General features: G+C 35.6%; 2 protein-coding genes across 9 annotated transcripts in view; one reads left to right on the forward strand and one right to left on the reverse strand.

Annotated features, from left to right (window-relative positions):
* The window catches only part of RCBTB1 (RCC1 and BTB domain containing protein 1), an 84,387-nt gene extending 78,502 nt beyond the window's left edge, over window positions 1-5,885 (forward strand). For 6 of the 7 annotated variants that reach the window (XM_037037823.1, XM_037037838.1, XM_037037830.1 and 3 more), the window contains one exon: window positions 4,585-5,885. In XM_037037823.1, coding sequence (XP_036893718.1) covers window positions 4,585-4,725 — 141 coding nt within the window. In that variant the 3' untranslated portion in view covers window positions 4,726-5,885. Of the gene's footprint in view, window positions 1-457; window positions 1,234-4,584 lie in introns of those variants that run through there. The other variant, XM_037037846.1, reaches the window with a different exon arrangement.
* Window positions 5,886-9,017: 3,132 nt separating this feature from the next.
* The window catches only part of PHF11 (PHD finger protein 11), a 66,855-nt gene continuing 57,537 nt past the window's right edge, over window positions 9,018-18,335 (reverse strand). Inside the window, exons 5-12 of one of the 2 annotated variants that reach the window (XM_037037869.1) lie at window positions 17,170-17,213; window positions 16,914-16,982; window positions 15,041-15,108; window positions 14,100-14,166; window positions 13,338-13,469; window positions 12,221-12,292; window positions 9,846-9,963; window positions 9,018-9,095 (exon numbers count right to left, since the gene is read on the reverse strand). In XM_037037869.1, the coding sequence (XP_036893764.1) occupies window positions 9,050-9,095; window positions 9,846-9,963; window positions 12,221-12,292; window positions 13,338-13,469; window positions 14,100-14,166; window positions 15,041-15,108; window positions 16,914-16,982; window positions 17,170-17,213 (616 nt within the window). In that variant the 3' untranslated portion in view covers window positions 9,018-9,049. Of the gene's footprint in view, window positions 9,096-9,808; window positions 9,964-12,220; window positions 12,293-13,337; window positions 13,470-14,099; window positions 14,167-15,040; window positions 15,109-16,913; window positions 16,983-17,169; window positions 17,214-18,335 lie in introns of those variants that run through there. The other variant, XM_037037875.1, reaches the window with a different exon arrangement.

The raw sequence follows: 18,335 nt of genomic DNA on the forward strand, positions 1-18,335 counted from the left end.
CGGTTGCCGCCTTTCCTACCCAGGTTCTCTAGTCTCTGCCTTGCTATGAATCCTTTCTGCACAGCTGCCCGTCTCTACCCCTCCTACTGATCTGGATCAATGATTCTTCTTAAAGTTATTGGTTGTTGGACTTCCATACAGTTCAATTTTATGGCATTTCTGGTTGTTTTTTGTTTTTAAATTTGTCGTCGTCCTTCTTTTGGTTGTGTGAGGAGGCACAGTGTATCTATCTACCTACGCCTCCATCTTGGCCAGAGTCTCTTCTTTTGGTTTTGATAAAAGTTACATATTGAGTAATGTACTTTAAGATTTTATTTCCTGAATGCTATCAAATGTAGTAAGTATATAAATGAAGTCTTTAGGATATAAAAGTAAAACCCACTTACTATATCTGTTAGCTGATAGGAAGTTACTACTAAGCCAGTTGAAATTAACTGCAAAACCTATTGTTTTTCAGGAGCTTAACTTTGGGATACTAGATCACTTTTCCTTCATTCTGTGGGTTGAAATGCTAGGAGATGGAGACTACCTGCTTCTCACATTTCTTCCCTTTTCTATAAACGTTATTGTTGTTCCTCCATACCTCCTTTGACAAGATAATTTTGAAGCAAATATACACAAATAAAAGCAACAAAAATGTATTGATCGATACTTAACAAAGAATTTTGAAAGTAGCTAACTTTTGTGGAGCCCTTACATTATGAACACATTGTCAAACTGTCTAAATTTTAACAAAGTGAAAAAGAACTTGGAGAAGAATCACTTAAATATTTCTCTAGCACAAATTCAAATAAATATTGACATCAAGGGAAAAAATGGAGTAAAATATTGTCTCCGGATAGTTTTGTGTCACATTATAAAAAATTTGAAATGCTTCTGTTTACACTATTTCAGTAAATTTTTGTTTTCTCTGTATATTTGAACTTTGGGAGAAATAGTTGAGAAGAATTATTTGTTTAACCAGATTACAGAACTTTCCAGAAAATTCTACTTGTTAAGCAACTTATGTCTTAAAATTTTGTTCTTGTTGGTAAGCCATAAATATGAGCCCAGAAATCTAATCCCAAAATTGGTTTGGGATATGATATTGGAAAACTTTGTGCTGAAGTGAGATGGTCCGTATTTTTTTTCTTTCTGAGGGCCAAATTAAAAGTTATCTATGATCAGTAGATTGTAAATATTTTTTGAGTAGTGAGAGAAAGCCCCTTTATTTTTTCCTTATTGTTAGATATTTAAGTACATTCTAAAAAAACAAAACCATTTCAATCTGTAATATTTTGTACTTGATATATTATAAAATGAATTCTAGACTTACAGTTTTGGGGTTTTTTTATTACAGTTATTTTAACAAGTTTAGACAGAGGTGTGATTCACCATATCTTGCCATCTGAATGTGTCTCAAGGTTGGCTTGTGACATGGAATAACAACTTGTTTTCAGAATATGTATAATGACTAAAATAATTAAATCAAATGTTTAAAAATTTGGAATGATGGTACTTCCTTTTGACCTAGCAAGTCCACTCCTGGGATTATACCCTCAAATCCTTTTGAATACCAGTTCAAAAGGACCTATGCACCCCTATGTTCATAGCAGCATTATTTATAGTGGCAAAGTGCCAGAAACAGCCTAAGTACCCATAAGTAAATGAGTAGATCAAAAAACTGTGGTATATTTACACAATGGAATATTACGCAGCACAAAGAAAGAAGAAACTCCTACTCTTTGTGATGCATGGATGGAACTGGAGAATATTATGCTAAATGAAATAAGCCAGGCAGTGAAAGACAAATACTATATGGTCTCACCTATAAGAGGAACTTAACAAAACAAACAATAAGCAAAATAGTATCAGAGGCATGGAACAGGTTGACAGTGAACAGAGAGGGAGAGGTGGGTAAGGATGGAAAGAAGGGGAGTAGTCAAGGCACATGTATGAAAAACTCATGGGAATGGACAATAGGGTGGGGATTGACTGTGGGAACGGGTTGGGATGGACAGAGGAGAACAAAGGGGGAAAATTGGGACAATTATAATAGAACAACAATAAAATTTTTAATTAAAAACTTTGATGTGAAATTATAAATTATTTCAGATAGCAGTTTTAAATTTTGATCTTCCTTAGTAATTACAACAAGTATTTTACACTGTTTGCTTCAGAACCCCTTTCTAATAATTTCACCACAAATTGTCATAAACATGGACTTTAGTTTCTAAAATACCAACAACACTGCATTAGACCTTGAATCGCCCACTTCCTTATTCCATGGTCCTTGAGAAGACTCTTTCATCCTGTCGTGAATTTTATTCATCTTCTGGTGAAGTGATCATTCTTGTCCTTCTTGGAAATGTTTTATTTAAAGTCCAGCAGTCCTGTTATAGTTGACATATTGGTTGGGTAAGAGTTGCATTTTCTTTTGTAGGCAATTGAAGATCTGTTCATTTGAAGAATGAGGTGAACAGATCATGCAGGTTCTTACAGTATTTCAGAATTGTCAGAAGGATGTTTATCTAATTCACACATCAGAGCAAACTGCATCAGGGCACTGGTTGCTGTGTGAATCAGCTTGGCTCTGCCAGTCTCGAAATTCATGCAAACAAACTTGAGGATTCCAGTTTCTCTCTCTTCAAGTGCATTCAATGCTTTCTTTTCCATAGATGTGCCTTCACCAAGGTTCAGTTACTCTTTTAAACAATGGATATTTAGATTATTTTCAGCATTCTCTAGTTAGACTTTTATTGTTTGAAACTGTTCAACAATGTTGAATACTGAGAAATCTCACAAACTGAAACTAATTGAAGGGGAAGGGAAGCTAGCTTGGTGTATTTTTATTGATAAGTAAACTGATTTGTAATTGGAAGTGCCATTTGTATTTTTATACTATACAAAAAAGTTCTTAAAGTTTATGCTTGTAATCTGTAATTAGTAAACTGAAAAAAACTTATTTCTCATACATACTACAAAGATCTTGTGTTCCAAATTAGTCGACACAGAGTGATAAGGTTTTACAGTGCTAGAATTTAGTGTACTCTTCTTTCTCTTTGAATTTGAAATTATATAATTAAAAGTTAGTATTTAAAGATGCTTATCTGATAGATTACATGGTTTGAAGAACTTTCTTGCTTATGTCTGTCTATTTCTTCCTAAGTTATGTGTAAATAAACTACTTTTCTGTTGTTGATAAATAAGAGTGAAGTATGACTTGTTTCCCTGTGGAATCTAATTTAGTCCCTAGAGCTATTTATTAACCCTTGAGTTATAGTACCAAGAATAGTGCTTTTTCTTTAGTAATAATGTGAGAGAAAATGTTATATAATTTAACACAGAGCTTTCAGCTGTACATTTATTCTGCCCACTGGGAATCTCTTATTAAAAATATTGATCCAGAGATATGTTAACATTTTGATGCATTTTGAATTATCTATAAAATGAAACTGCAGAAGCTGGCTGATACCCATTAGATGGAGTTTATCTCCTACTAGTTATATACCTGCAAGGGGTGGGGGCATTTTTCAGCTAGGAATAGAGGGACCCTTAGGATAAAGAAGTCCATGTTTTTTAGTGGTGTGCACTGAGAAAGAAAAAAGGGGTGTGTCCATATGTTTGTGTGGGTCCTTCTCCACTCTGCCTAAAATTTTCATCTCATGGTGGCTGGAAATGTGGAACCAAGACTGTGCAGTTTAAATGTTGAGTTTGGTAGAAAAACACATCCTGGTTTGATAGAACCCTGAGTACTTTCGCTAGATCCAGCCACATAATCAAGGTATTTATGCTAAGAGCTTTTGCTAGGACTTGTTTTTATACACTTAGTCTTTGTATATATTTCAGGTACCTACTTGACTTAATAAATATATATTCCAACATATAAAGGAACAAAAATATTACAGTAGGGTTTTGCTGGGGATGACAGGATGTATTAGCTAGGCAGAAATAGAGTTTTTAATTGTTCTGGTTTACCACTTGTATATGTCACTTTCTTGAATGTTGGTGATTTCCATTTGTTGGACTGAAAAAAAAATCTGTGATTATCCTTTTTTATATTAACCATCTGAGAAACTGGTGTGGCAGAAGTTGTGTATTATTAAAGGTATTTTTATTTAGGAGAGTTTGAAAGTGAAATTTTTTTAAATGTATCTGTCACTTTAGGTTAACTACACCTCTTCATCACTCTTCTATTTCTTACAGTCTTCTCTTCTTTAATTTAAATAACCCACATCTTAATTCTTTTCTCTGACTTGAATGTGACAAAACATATCATATGGACTAAAGTTGCTTTCAGCTTTTTAAAATAATCTCTTTAGGTATGACTAGACCATTTGATAACCAAGAGGAAGCTTCCCCTCATAGATGGTGTGTGCATGTGCATATGTTTTGAAGAGTCAGATGAGATAGGGGACCCATTGCTCTTACTGTGTTGTGAGTAAATAGTACATATTTTTGACACATACTTTGAGGTGTTTAGACTCAACTGTCTTTTCTGGGGGAGGACAAGATCCTTGGGGTGAGGGATTTGGAGACAAGTAATGCAATAAAAATTAATTTTTAAAAGGCCTTTTCTTGTTTTTATTTTTGTTGTGTGTCCAGGATTTAGAAGAATTCTGCTTTAAGTTTTGCATCAATCATTTGACAGAAGTTACACAGACTGCAGCTTTTTGGCAAATGGATGGCCCTCTGCTAAAGGAATTCATTGCTAAAGCCAGTAAATGTGGAGCCTTTAAGAACTGAAATCAAGGCTGCTGGGTTTTGTGTGAGTCCTCTGGGACATTGGTGATGGTGTGTCCTTTGTGTTCCACTGATGATATAATTCTGCAGGTAAAAAATCATCAGGTCCTTTTTTTTTATCTGAGACACAGTTCTCTGTGCAGGAATATATATAAGTACGATTTCCTGAACCTACTTTAAACAACTCTTGTATCCAGATACATATATTTTAAATGTGATTATAGGTTTGATTGGAACATTGTAATGGCTGAAAGTTTAACTGGTTATTTCTTTGTTTTTTATTAGGGGAATTTCTGAACTTGGAAAAGGGAAGTTTGTGACAATTTTCCTGGCTCATATACCAACAACCCTTTTGACACTAGGAGTCAGGATAGTTTGTGAATTGTGAGGTAGACATAGAGGCCCAACCATAAATTAAAGATGCTGATGTTGGGGCTTGTCGAAATGTTGCATTAGTTGCTAGTTCAACTGCCTTACTGTGAAGGAATAATTGACATCTTTTGAGGTTTTCATTTCTGTGTTTGCACTATTGATGGACTTTTTCTTAATGGTGTATGAAAAACAACATTCAGTTTAGTGTGAGATAAATCTATTGAAATAATAATTATGTAAAGATAAATTTCTAAGTTAGCCAAGATTTCTCTTAAGACTTAAGCACATAAAGAGTAGTAATTTAAAACTGTCCATAAAAAGTTGATGAGAGAAACTTTGGACAAAGGTAAATATTTTATAAAATTAGAATCTCCACTATTATTTAATGATGTTTTATTAAAACTTGAGAACTCAAGTTTAAATTGCCCCTCACACATACCTTTTCCTCTGTAAGTGCCAATCATAAAAGGAAAACTGACATTGCCTCCCTAATTGTGGCTGTTAAGTCATCAGGTCTGCTATGTCTAGACTTAATGTAATTTGTTTTTTATATCTAGGCAAAGTCCATCACTAATTTGCTTATTTGAAATTTTGCTAACTTTAACTTTTGATTTTCTTCTCCTTTTAATTGCATAGTGAACAAAATTGTGGTTTTTTGGTTGTTTGGGGGGGTCTGGTTGTAAAGTGTTATTTAGTAGGTAAGAATATTTGACTCAAATTTTATATGTGTCTGTTGAGTTTGCTTTTTTATGTTAATATTTTTATTTTAATTTAAAAAAATTATTGTTCAAGTACAATTTTCTTTTACTCCCAGTCCCGCCCCCCCCAGTGCTCTCCACCTCCCTCCCATTGCCACCCCTGTTAGTTTTTGTCCATGTGTCCTCCATACTTGTTCCTGTGAATCCCTCCCCTTTTCCCCTGAAATTCCCTCCTCTCTCCCCTCTGGAGTTTGCTTTGTGAACAAAGCTGCATCTGCCCTCTGGCCCACACTCATTTCCATTAGCGGGAGCTCTCTTAGTAAACTCTTTCCTGCTTAGAAGGTCCTCCCATCTGACATTGTAGCCTACATACATTTTCAGAGTTAAATTAACAAGAAGATGAAGATAATGCAGCAATTACTTTTAGCAGTATTTTTAAGTGTGTGTGGTGGGTGAGGGGAGGGCCCAAATATAAGTATTCATTGATAGGTGAAATATATACAAACCTGAAGCCCCAGCCAGCCCCCTTTTATTTGACCATGTTGCAAGTGATTAAAGCCCAGTCATTAGAATTACTTCTGCACATGAAAGAATTTTTCATAATTGTTGATAGATGCACACTAATTTATTAGTTATGATGGATAGTGTTTCTAACAACCACTGTCCTATAGGCTTATGATCTTGGACAAAACATGAACTTCAGTATGTTTACTATTGCTTTTACTTGAAACAAATTTATAAAAAGCACAAATTAAAGTACTAGGTCCATTTCCATACATAGTTCATTCATGTGAAATGCACTTCTTATATTACTAAGTAATTTGTATGAATGTGTATGTAATGAAGTATTTCAAAGTTACTTGAGTGTCTTTTTTTCTTTAAATACACTTATTTTTCTACTTGGTTTTGTTGTTAATTCTAGAGGAGATAAAAACTTCTTTGAATTGCTTTCTTCATTTATTGTAATAATGAAAGTCAGAGTACTCATATTTCTTTAAATAGCCCTAACTGTACTCTTAAACTCCTTACTGAAACAGTGTTTGATACTCTAATGTATAGGTTGTGTTTATGAAATGTTTAGAATCACACATAATAAATAAATCAAGTCATCTGTTAAAACAGGCATTTGGTTGTGCCCCCTCTCCACAAATCAATAAATAATATACCACCATAAAAAGGAAGGAAATTCTGACGTGCTATATAACTTAGATGAATCTTGATGAAATTATGGTAAATTTTTTAAAAAGTCATAAAAGGACAAAGGCTGTATGATTCCGCTTAATACGAGATACCTAGAGTAGTCAAATTCAGAGTTAGAAATTACAGTTGTGGGCCCTGGCTGGTGTAGCTCAGTGGATTGAGCGTGGGCCTATGAACCAAAGGATCTCAGTTTGATTCCCAGTCAGGGCACATGCCTGGGTTGCAGGCCAGTTCCCAGCAGGGGATGCATGAGAGGCAACCGTACATTGATATTTCTCTCCCCCTCTCCTTCCCTACCCCTCTAAAGATAAATAAATAATAAATAATGTTAAAGAAATTACAGTTGTGATTGCAAGGCACTTCAGGGAGGAGGAAATGGGGAGTTTAATGGGTACAGAGTTAAGTTTTGCAAAATGAAGAGTTCTGTGGCTGGAGGGTGGTGATGGTAAAAACAATGTGAATTTCCTTAATGCTATAGAACTGCACTTAAACATGGTTAGCATGGGAAATTTTATGTGTATTTTGTAACAGTTTTTAGAAAATCAGTACTGAGTCCTAGCAGGTATCAGGCCAAAAATAGGTATCACCATGCACATGTCAACTATTTCTCAACTACATACACACTCAACCTTATAGATCCTTTGATTTTATTCCTGCTGAAAGATAATACAGTTGAACTGTCACAGCAGAAAAATGGATCTGGATCTTTGGGGTACTTATAAATGAAGGGAAGCAGGAATGTATAAATTGTTAGGAGTTAACACAATAACATATTTGTAAACAGCTTTTCATGATAGCAAGAGAAAATCTCATAGAATTATGAGAAGCGTATCTGAAGATGTTTGTGCATTGTAGGGGAAAACATAAAAGTGTCCTTTTAGCTCATTTCCAGAACAACAGTTAAGTGGCACAAGCAGAAGCTTACTAATGAGCCTTCCAGAAGTTAACCTAAGCAAATTTGTTTGATTAGGATGAAGAAAAGCCAGGGTCTATTAAGTGGAAATATTGGCAAGGGGAGAGTGTGTGCGTGAGAACATTTATTTCTCATGGTGCCAGGCACCATGCCCTGTGCCGCACATACATTTGTTTGTGCACACATTTTGTACTACAAGGTAAGCAGGATTAGGTGTAGATAGATTAAGTAACTTGATTAAAGTTTCTCAGTAGTAAATGATATAGCTAAAGTACAAAGTCAGGTCTGTTTTAACAGTTTGTCTGGTATTTGCCTACTTTACAACTGAAATTCTTTCCTGTGAATGACAGATTGCATTTGAAGGTGGAGGGACAAAGGTTTTCTTTAAAACAAAGATCATGGTATCAAAACTATTACTCAGATAAGCTTTGCTATAGGATATAATGTCAGGGGAGGAAGTCGAGTTACAGTTATCTTTTAGACCAAGGGAAATCTTTCTTCAGCAGGTCTGGGATGGAGTTTTGGCTTTTGTACTTTTTTAAGTTGCCCAGGTGATTCTTATGTGTGGGCAAATTGGAAAACCATCAATTTAGATTTTGTCCCTCAGGTAAGAATGACTTGGACTAATGTGGCCTTTACAACAGGAATGGACACATTGTTTCATCTACATCATATTCTTTCAACAGATACTCTGAATACTTATTACATGCCAGGTACCATGCTGAGACTCATATAAAATTCATTATGAATAAAATGTAGCATTATTGTGAATTGGATTACTATAGTAAAAATTTAGAAATGTGAACGTAAGGTTTTCAGGGGTGAGATATGGTGGGGCATAAAAGTCTGACTTGTTTATTGTAAGGTTGAGAAAAATCTTAACTACCATTTTTTTCATTCTTGCATATTCTCACTGATGTTCTTAATCAGAGTCCAGTTTTATTTTTTATTTTTTAAAAAGATTTTATTTATTTATTTATTTATTTATTTATTTATTTATTTATCGTTAGAGGGGAAGGAGAGAGGGAGAGAAACATCAATGTATGGTTGCCTTTCGTGGGTCCCCTGCTGGAAGCTGGTTCGCAGGCTTGTGCTCAATCCACTGAGCTACACCAGCCAGGGCCTCAGAGTCCAGTTTTAAATTTCAGTGTTTATTTTGAAGATAATGTATGCCTATGTGGTTTCTGTGGCTGAAAAGAAATTAAAAAAACAGACTTTGTGACAAGACAGGTACATTTGGTAAAAGTAAAATAAAATATTCAGATTTATTATATCTTAGAGATATTATGGGCTGGAAATAGTCTTCAAAAGATAAAAAATAGTTTATGGGTTTTCAACAAACATTTATCAAGCATGCTAGGTGCTGGGAATTTAATAGTGAATAAACACAGAGTAATGAGTAGTGAGCTCAGAGAGGTTATTCTCTACTAGTGTGATGCAAGATACAGTGGGTTATGAAGGGAAAGTACTCTAAGCTGGAATAAATGGGAGAACTGGTATGAGATCTGTAGAAGGAGCAGTCAGAGAAAGGCAAAAGAGCATTTAGGATTGCAAACGGACCTGGGGCTAGGAGCATCTGGTGTTACTGGGATCACCCTAGATCACTGGAGAAGGATAGTTTTAGGAGGCAATGTATCAACAGAGAGATGGGATCCAATTTACTCTAGAATCTGAGAAACACTTTGTCAGAGAGGAGAAAGAGGTAGGAGAAGTGAGATAGTAAGTGGGAGGCAGTAAACACCCACTTAGGCATGAAGAGATAAGAGCTAGTGAGGATTGAAGGTTGCAGACCAGAGAGACATGAGAGGCCTTGTCCTAGAAATACGTTACTTTCACAGCCTGGTCTCCAATTTTCAACCTGCTTGCAACTATGCCAGATTCCTGGCCTAAGAAATGGTAATTCTTAAGAAGATAGAGAAGATACTGAAGTAGAACTTAACCTAAGGTCTCTATTTTCTCGAACAGAGCACAAGGTTTGTTTTATGTCCTGAAGTAGCTTAATCTCTTCCTTCATCTGCTGCCGTTTTTCTTCAAATTGATGAATTTTATTTTCTAATGCTATGATAAGAAGAAATAAAATGATTTCAGGTTATTCAGTGGTTTTATAAATAATGTACAATTTCTATTTCCCTTTCATTTTGCAGGAGCATAGTACACAGTGCTGTGTCCCAAAGGAAAAGATTCTAGGGTCTTGTGAAGAACTGGTCCCTTTATGTCCTTGCTTCATAGAATTCTATGTATTATACAACGGTATAGTCCCCGCCTGTAAGCTTCTGCTTGTGCCACTTAACTGTTGCATTATACATAAAGCTGGTCATTAAATCTTTAAGATTTTGTACATTTGTAGTAGAAAAAGTAAGTGCCTTTTGTATATCTTTGAAAACTCGAAAGCAGCAACTGTTTAACCTTCATACTAAACTAAATCCTTTTGTTGAGAGATGATGATTGGAGAGAGCATGTGGTTAGAATATCAAAGATAAGGGCAAATCTTTCATTCAAATGTATCCAATTTTTAATTTATACAAAAGCCTTTTATTTATTAATAGAATGACTTTTAATCTGGTAACTTAGGGAGATTATGCAGTGGCAATGTCATTTTTTAAAAACCTCAAAACTGAAGAATATTAATTCATACTTAATATTAGATCATCTGTATACCTGTAGGTAACTTTCAGGAACATTAAAAAGGTTAAGTTAAGAAAAAGTCTTCATCAGTTGGGGTGTCAAAAGTTAAGCCTTTTAAATTGGTTCTCATGAGATTACAAAGTGTCTCCTCTTCATGACAAATACTACATTGTAACCTTACATACTCCCACTCACCCACCCAAGTAATGACATGTTCCAAAGATATAACTTTTATATGAAAGAGAAATAACCACAGATGAAAGTCTCCTACAAAGTAAAGCTTTTTAGAAAAAGATTTTTAAAAGGCTGCTTTTTAAAAACACACAGATACTCCCATAGCAGTATGGAGACATTCTCAAGACACTGTTAAAAGCTACACTATTTTTGGTAGATTAAAAAAATTTTTTTTCTGCTGATTATAAATGTAATACAAAATTCAAATAGAAATGTATGGTATGAAAACAAAACTAAGAAGAGCTTATGTATATTGAGACAGGGACATGAACTAATATTTTGTCCACAGAGAGAACTTATTGTCCTAATACCATTTGCTGAATAGACAAGTACATCATGGAAGAGGAATGTAGGTCACTGTATTTGTGCAATGTCAGGGAAGCCATTTGCCAAAAATTCTGTGTGAATCTGACCCATATTCCACCAGGATGTACAGTGCACATGCTGCCCAGCTGTGTGTGACAGCCTTGATGGAGAAGTCAGATCAGATTCTCAGGTAAGTGAAAATTTTGCCTGTTTTGAAGGCATCTTAAACAATGACAAAAAGACCTACTCAATAATGGTATTTTATAGAAAGGTCTCTGCCTCCACCAGATTTTCTTCTTTTTCAAAAATTTCTTGGCTATTCTTGCTCATTTTTTATAAGCTTTAATCAGTCACAACTCCCATCCCCACTGGATTTGTAGATTAATGTTGGAAGAATTGAAGTATGTGTATATCGTATCAAGTGAGAGGAAGACAAGTGGCAGCTTGATTTGTCAGAGCCTGGCTGCCTGAGGGCAGAGTCCAAAAGACTCTTCACCTGTCATTGTTCATTCCTGAACATGATGCCCAAATATTCTGCCATTTTGCAATCAATTTTTGTTGTTTCTACACAAAGCATTATACATATATTAGAAAATGTGGCCCTGGCTGGTGTGGTTCAGTGGATTGAGCACCAGCCTACCAACTGAAAGGTTACCAGTTCAATTCCCAGTCAGGGCACATGTCTGGGTTGCAGGCCAGGTTCTGAGCCTGGGGGTGTATGAAAAGCGAATCTCTCACACACTGATGTTTTTCTTCCTCCTTCCCTTCTCTTGAAGTAAACAAAATCTTTTTTAAAAAAGACTTCAGTTATCCAATTATTAAATATTTAAAAAGAAGGAAATGTGGAAAATACAACACGGTACTGAAGACAAAAGAAATCACTATAATCCAGCTACCTACAGATAAGTACGGTTTCCATTAGGGTGCAGTTTTTCTATGTGCATGTATGCCTTGTATGTATTTACATATTTGTGTGTGTGTGTGTGAGAGAGAGAGAGAGAGAGAGAGAGGTTGTACTATTTTATAGTGGGCTTTTCATTTAATAAAACAATGTGTCCACTGAAATACAATTTTATCTCCTGAACACTATTATATTCAATATATGTGATAAATATTTATAAACTTTGTTGCTTGATTATAACTCATATACCTGCTTGAAAATTTACAAATGTGTCTTCAAACAATCTACAGTCAAAAAGTGAAGTCCCAATTTCTTCATAGTCTGGAGGGAGAAAAACATTTTCAGTTTTAATTTAAATTATATAGGCAGAAACCTCACAAAATAATCCACCAAAAGGAAAAGTAAACAGAGCATTTTATCTATTGTAGAACTTTAGTGTTAAGACTGCAGCAGCAGCAGCCTCACCTGGGAACTTGTTAGAAATGCAAATTCGTGGCACCTTTACTGAATCAGAACCTCCAGGGGTGAGGCCCAGCTATCTGTGATTTAACAAGCCCTCCATGTATTTCTGAGGGGCATGCTCAAGTTTGAGAAGTGCTTGGTCTCTCTAGACAAAAGAATAAACAAGAATGCAATGAATGAGCTTTTGGAAATATTTGCTGTTAATTTCATTTTTTGGTTTTGCACTACAGAAAATAATCCCTTCCAAATAATTTTTTATATCGCTGCCTAAAAATATAGACTCTCAGACTTTTCTTTCTGTTAAGCTATATTTACAATAAAGGTTTTAAGCTCAGAAGATAGATAATAAAGCTAAGTGGCTATATACCTGCACATATGAATGGAACTTGAGCTTCCCAAAGAGCACCTAAAGAACGGTCGCAGTTAACTAAGCCAAACATCAATCTGAACATTATAATTTCTTATTCTATAACTCTAAACTTGAACAATACCAAAAAAAGACACTTGGTTTATTAAGGAACAGAATTTGAGTCAAATCAAAACTAACATAATGCCGTTCTCAGATTTCAGCAACAAGTGTGCTTGCTCAGCTGTGGGGGTGGGGATAGATGTGTGACTTGAATCTGGTTCTGAAGTGCTAGTCTTTTGCGGATTACTCTCAGCTTGGCACTTCAGGGAAAATACATGAAAACTTTCAGGGTATTGGTACTTTTTATGAAATTAATGAGTTTGTGAATTACCCACATCCTGTTGATTTATAAAAGACAAAAGATCTGGATTTTATTAATGAGATCAAGAAGGAAAAGAAAATATCTCAGAAAATGTGTTACATGTTTTTGATTTGTTTTATATTACATGGAGGTCTGTGAGAAGTCTCTATATAGGAATTTTGGTGTTTTAGTACCTGATTCTGAAGTAGTCTCGTCCATAAGTCTTTCTTGAATTGAATGAAGTCTGTCTAATATTTCTTCAAATAAATCATTAAGAAGTCCTGCATCCTTACATTTCTTAAGGAAAGCAGCTTTCACAATTGCATCTAACAATAAGAAAAACATTACAGAAGAAATGTTTTATGGCCATTGTTTCAGGCCTGCCTACTGGTAGCTGAGCATAATTATAATTAGTTAAGGAAATATATACATACAGTTTTACTATTAATTGTAATTTCATCATACTTCATTTTTTCTAGCTGAAATAATGAAATGTTATGAAAATATGGAAAATTCTGTTTAGAATAATTATATGAATCAAGATAATTTTCTAAAATTTAGCTTGAAATCTTTGAGATGATAGACTGTCATTTTTTCAGTTAGTTACTATGTGTTGTTATGGGATGTCTATCTGCTTAAAGAACAAATCTACAGGTACTGGTTCCAGATACCTGCAAAGTAGGGAATCAACAGTGTGAGGGGTTGGCAAATCACTATATTCTGACCTCTGGCAACCTTGGCTTCTCTAACAAAAAATGTACCCTTTGTTAATACTAAAGAGTTATGAAACATCTTAACCTAGTTTAGTTTGATCTGCTGGGGCTATAATAAAGTAGGTAGTTAAGACAAACTTTTTTACTCTTCTAATAGTTATTACAGGCCTAGAAGAATAAAATGGGATGCCAACTTTGTAATATATAGGTCATTTTTTGTTACAGACAAAACTTGTAGCAAACCTGTGTTTCTTCCATCCTCTTCTTTCATTTGTTTTGTGGACTTATTTAATATCATTGGTTCAGGTAGCTAGAAGGACAGAAAAATCGTGATTATTTTACACAGATTTTACTGTTGGCATTTAATGTTGCATAAAATGAAAAACCAATCTTCTGTTATATATAATTCAATGATATGCCTATGATGATAATCATGCCCCATATTCATCTGTAGATGTAAAATCAAATGTATTTTTGTTTTGTATAACAGTACATCAAGAGTTGTGGCAAGCACTTTTTGTATAAACAGCAGATGGTGAACATTGTTGGTTCATATTAATTTAGCTTATATGAGCTGATGTGTAAAAAACTGCTCGAAATCCCCAAAACATTTTCATATGCTTTACATATAGTAGTAATCCAGAAAACTATGTTATAAATTAGGTCAAGTATGGGTCATGCAGTGGGGAAATACTTGGCTAGGTAAGGCTGTATCTCTGCCCATTTTAAGACCATAAACAACTCCCGGGCTCAGATTCTTCTTACTAATTTGGTACCGGGGATGTGTACAGGAGCTATGGGACTATCATCTCCTGAGTTATGTACTTGGGTATCTAATACATATCTTCTCCTTAATATTCATTTCTTATGGTTCTATCATCATTTCACCTGAAATCCAGAATGGTTAAAATGAGGATGTTGTGGTGTGGCTCAGTGGATTGAGTGCCGGCCTGTGAATCCCACAGGTTTGCTGGTTCAATTCCCAGTCAGGGCACATGCCTAGGTTGCAGGCCAGGTCCCCACTAGGGGTGCGTAACAGGCAACCACACATTAACATTTCTTTCCCTCTCTCCTTCCCTTCCCCTCTCTCTAAAAATAAATAAAATCTTTTAAAAATTTTGTTTTAAAAAATGAGGATGTTTATAGAAGAAACTTAAAGCTATAATAAAATTAAGTCCAAGTACCTGTATAGGAATGCTTGTTGAGATACCTTTCTTCTTTCCTCTTTTTCTCTTCACTCTTGAAAAATGAGCTGAAAATATAAATCAAGTACAAGCCAAAATCCAAAAAGGAAAAGACTGATGCTTGACTGCATAACATATAAAACTTTAATATGCAAAAAGTTATTACAAAGTCAAAAGATACAGCAAATGTAGACTAAATGGTGCAATACATATGATGTAATAAGGCCAATTTTAAAAATATAAAAAGATCTCATAAGTCAATACCAAAAAAGACATTTGAGTAGAGAAATGGGCATATGGGGAAACCTCAGGGGAGAGATTCATTAAATAGAAAAAGATTTGGTGACAGGAAAATAAATGATTAAAAGGGGAATATACTTAATTTCAACCATAAGTAAAGACACGCACAGTAAGACAATTTTTTTTACCTATCAGATTGACAGAGATGACGGTGCTTAATATATACTGTTTGCAAGTATTTTAGTAATTATGTAGTGCTGGTACAGCCTCTTTGGAAGACAGTCAATAGTTATCCAAAGTTTCATTATTATACTCTTTGATCCAGCAAATTACTTATAGGAAGTTTTCCTAATAGCAGTTGCACTAAGGCACAAACTTGAGTGGAGAAAAATGCTAACTATAATATTAAACGTGATAGAAAAAAACTGGAAATAACCTAAAATGTCCAACATGCAGAGGCTAGTTCAATTTTGGTTCAGCTGTGTGACTGAATAATACACAGAATGAATTACTACGCAGCCTTTTAAGAGTGAGGTAGACCCACTCATGCTGATACAGAAGGATTTCTAGGATCTATTAATTGAAAAGTGCAAAGTATAACAGGTATGTTTGTATACACAGAAAATTTTGAGAAGAATTAAAAATAAACAATCCTTTGAGGGAAAGGATTTGCTACAGGGTTATAATCTACTTTTTAAAACTAATACATTATTCTTATCTTTCCCTATCAGTAAACACTGACTGACAACAGAACTTTTCATAGTATTTCCTAATAACTTAAAAGGCTTCCTAAAAAGCAAAAAAAAATCAAAGTTAAAAAAAGGATTGCACTGGAATGGCATTTAGTATGAATAGCTTATTTTATGCATACCAAATCAAGAAGGAAAAGAAAATATCTCAGAAAATGTGATGTAAGGAGTGTGATGTATGTCCCCAGTCCAACCTCATTAGGACCTAAACTGCGGCCAATGCTTACTACATATGAGACACTCCAAATTCTTACTTGCAACACATAGTTCAAAAGAACATAAATTAGGATATCTTATTATTATTCCCCAAAACATCAGGCTATAAAAAAAACCTGAAAAATGTTTTGTAAGTGTTTACCACCACAAAATGCAGTTAGCATGACACAGAATTGATCCTTTTACCAAGACATTCTGACTCCAGCCCACAAGGAACATTCCTGGTCTAGTGCTGCTTCGACACTGCTGTTTCAGAGAACGTGGAAACCATTCATGAGTGAAGGTACACCACACAGTTCCAGTTAGCCAGGGGCCAATTTTAAAACTGAAATGCTAGCTATGCATTCTTAGGATACTTATTCAGGGACAATGCAGTACTTTATCAGTTTTATCTACTAAAAATGCTGGTATTCACACTGGCCAGGTGGCTCAATTGGAACATCATCCCATACACTGTAGTGTTGCAGGTTCAGTTCCTAGTATGACACATACCTAGGTTGCAGGTTGGATCCGTGATGGGGGGACCCACAGAAGGCAACTGATTAATATTTTTCTCCTCCTTCCTCTCTCAAAAATTAATAAAAAGCATATCCTTGGGTGAGGATTAAAAGAATAAAATTCTGATATCTTTTAGAAAAGAAGGAATTTCAAAAGGCAGAGCTTTTTACCTTGTCTTGGTGTCATCTGATTGTAGTGAGGATGGAAGACACCAGACAATGGCTTTACCAAGAGTAGGCCTAGTTTGCAAATAAAAGTTAGTAAATTATATTACATATTGTGTGAAGACACTGAAAAATTTTATATGTAAAATTTTAATTCAGATTTGTATTTTAATTCAGTGAGGCTAGTAAATCAGGCTACTTTATGTCTTACCTAAACCTTTACCTTTCTTTAAACCTATAATCCTAGATTTTAGAGACTTACCAGATTGAGTTTCTCTTGATGGAGCATGTTGTTGGCAAAACACTCTGAAAACATGCAATTTCACAGAATTGTTAAATATTTTTACTTATACTTTTCATATATTATATTTTTTCTTGTAATTTAAAAAGGAATTAACCTATTTTTCATGATGATGTTGCCCTAAATATTTGTTTAAAAAATGCCTTTTGAGATTTCTGGTCAAGATTGCAGTGTGGATAAATGCAGTGCTGGCTTACTCCCATGACCACATCAAATTCACAACTAAATTATAGAACACCTTTTAACTGGTGGGTTTGAACAAATCACTGGAAAGGGCAGGGGGCAGGGAGAAACCCTGATCTGGCACAGAGGCTGCATTCTTCTTGAGAAGGCAGGGGGAAGGGTCAAGGGAAGCCCCCAGATGGAGATTGAAATCACAACTGAAACCTTGTGATGGCCTTCCCACACCCTGGGGCTACTGTAACAATCAATACAGCTGGTGACATAGGCTGCACAGTGGCCTGCATGAGCTGTGGGGGCCAGACACCCACCCTGGGCAAACATGCGCCCTTGTACATGGATGCGAAACTTATGGCCCACATTGGTTGAAAAGCTGGACACTCCCACAACACATGGGATTTTTGGAGAGGACTTTAAAACAACACAGGCAGAAGCCTGGGGCTCTCTTCCATGGGTGGGAGTGGTCAGTGCTTATGTCTCACATGATCAGAAGCCAGCTTTCAGGGACCCATGCTGGGATGTGTGCCTCAATGGATCCCAGCCCTAGGGCCCACCCTGAGAGCAGTGGATAGAGGCTGGGAGCAACACGTGGAGGCATGAGCTGGTAAGTGCCTCAACCCCAAGTGTGCAGGCACCCTCAGGCCCCAAGGCCCCAAGGCTGGAGCTTCCCTTGCACAACTGATTGGAGTGATCTGGCAGCACAACCCAGGCCCTGAGAAAGAGAAAATGCTGCGAGGCAATGGCAAGGCTGAAACCCACAAGTGTGCACAGTGAGTCTGAGGATGGAGAGCCATTCATGTCACTGCCATCTTGGAACTCCAAAAGGACAGATAAGATGGGGCAAGTTGTTTGGACAATGACTCTGGTCCTGGAGGTGGCTGATTTTCTGTGCTTTGTGGGTCAGGATGGCTCAGAACAGGAATGCCCCCAGCCCCCTTAAATTGGTT

This window comes from Sturnira hondurensis, unplaced genomic scaffold (genome assembly GCF_014824575.4).
Source record: "Sturnira hondurensis isolate 20B ecotype Veracruz unplaced genomic scaffold, ASM1482457v3 Scaffold0001918, whole genome shotgun sequence".
Classification (NCBI taxonomy): domain Eukaryota; kingdom Metazoa; phylum Chordata; class Mammalia; order Chiroptera; family Phyllostomidae; genus Sturnira; species Sturnira hondurensis.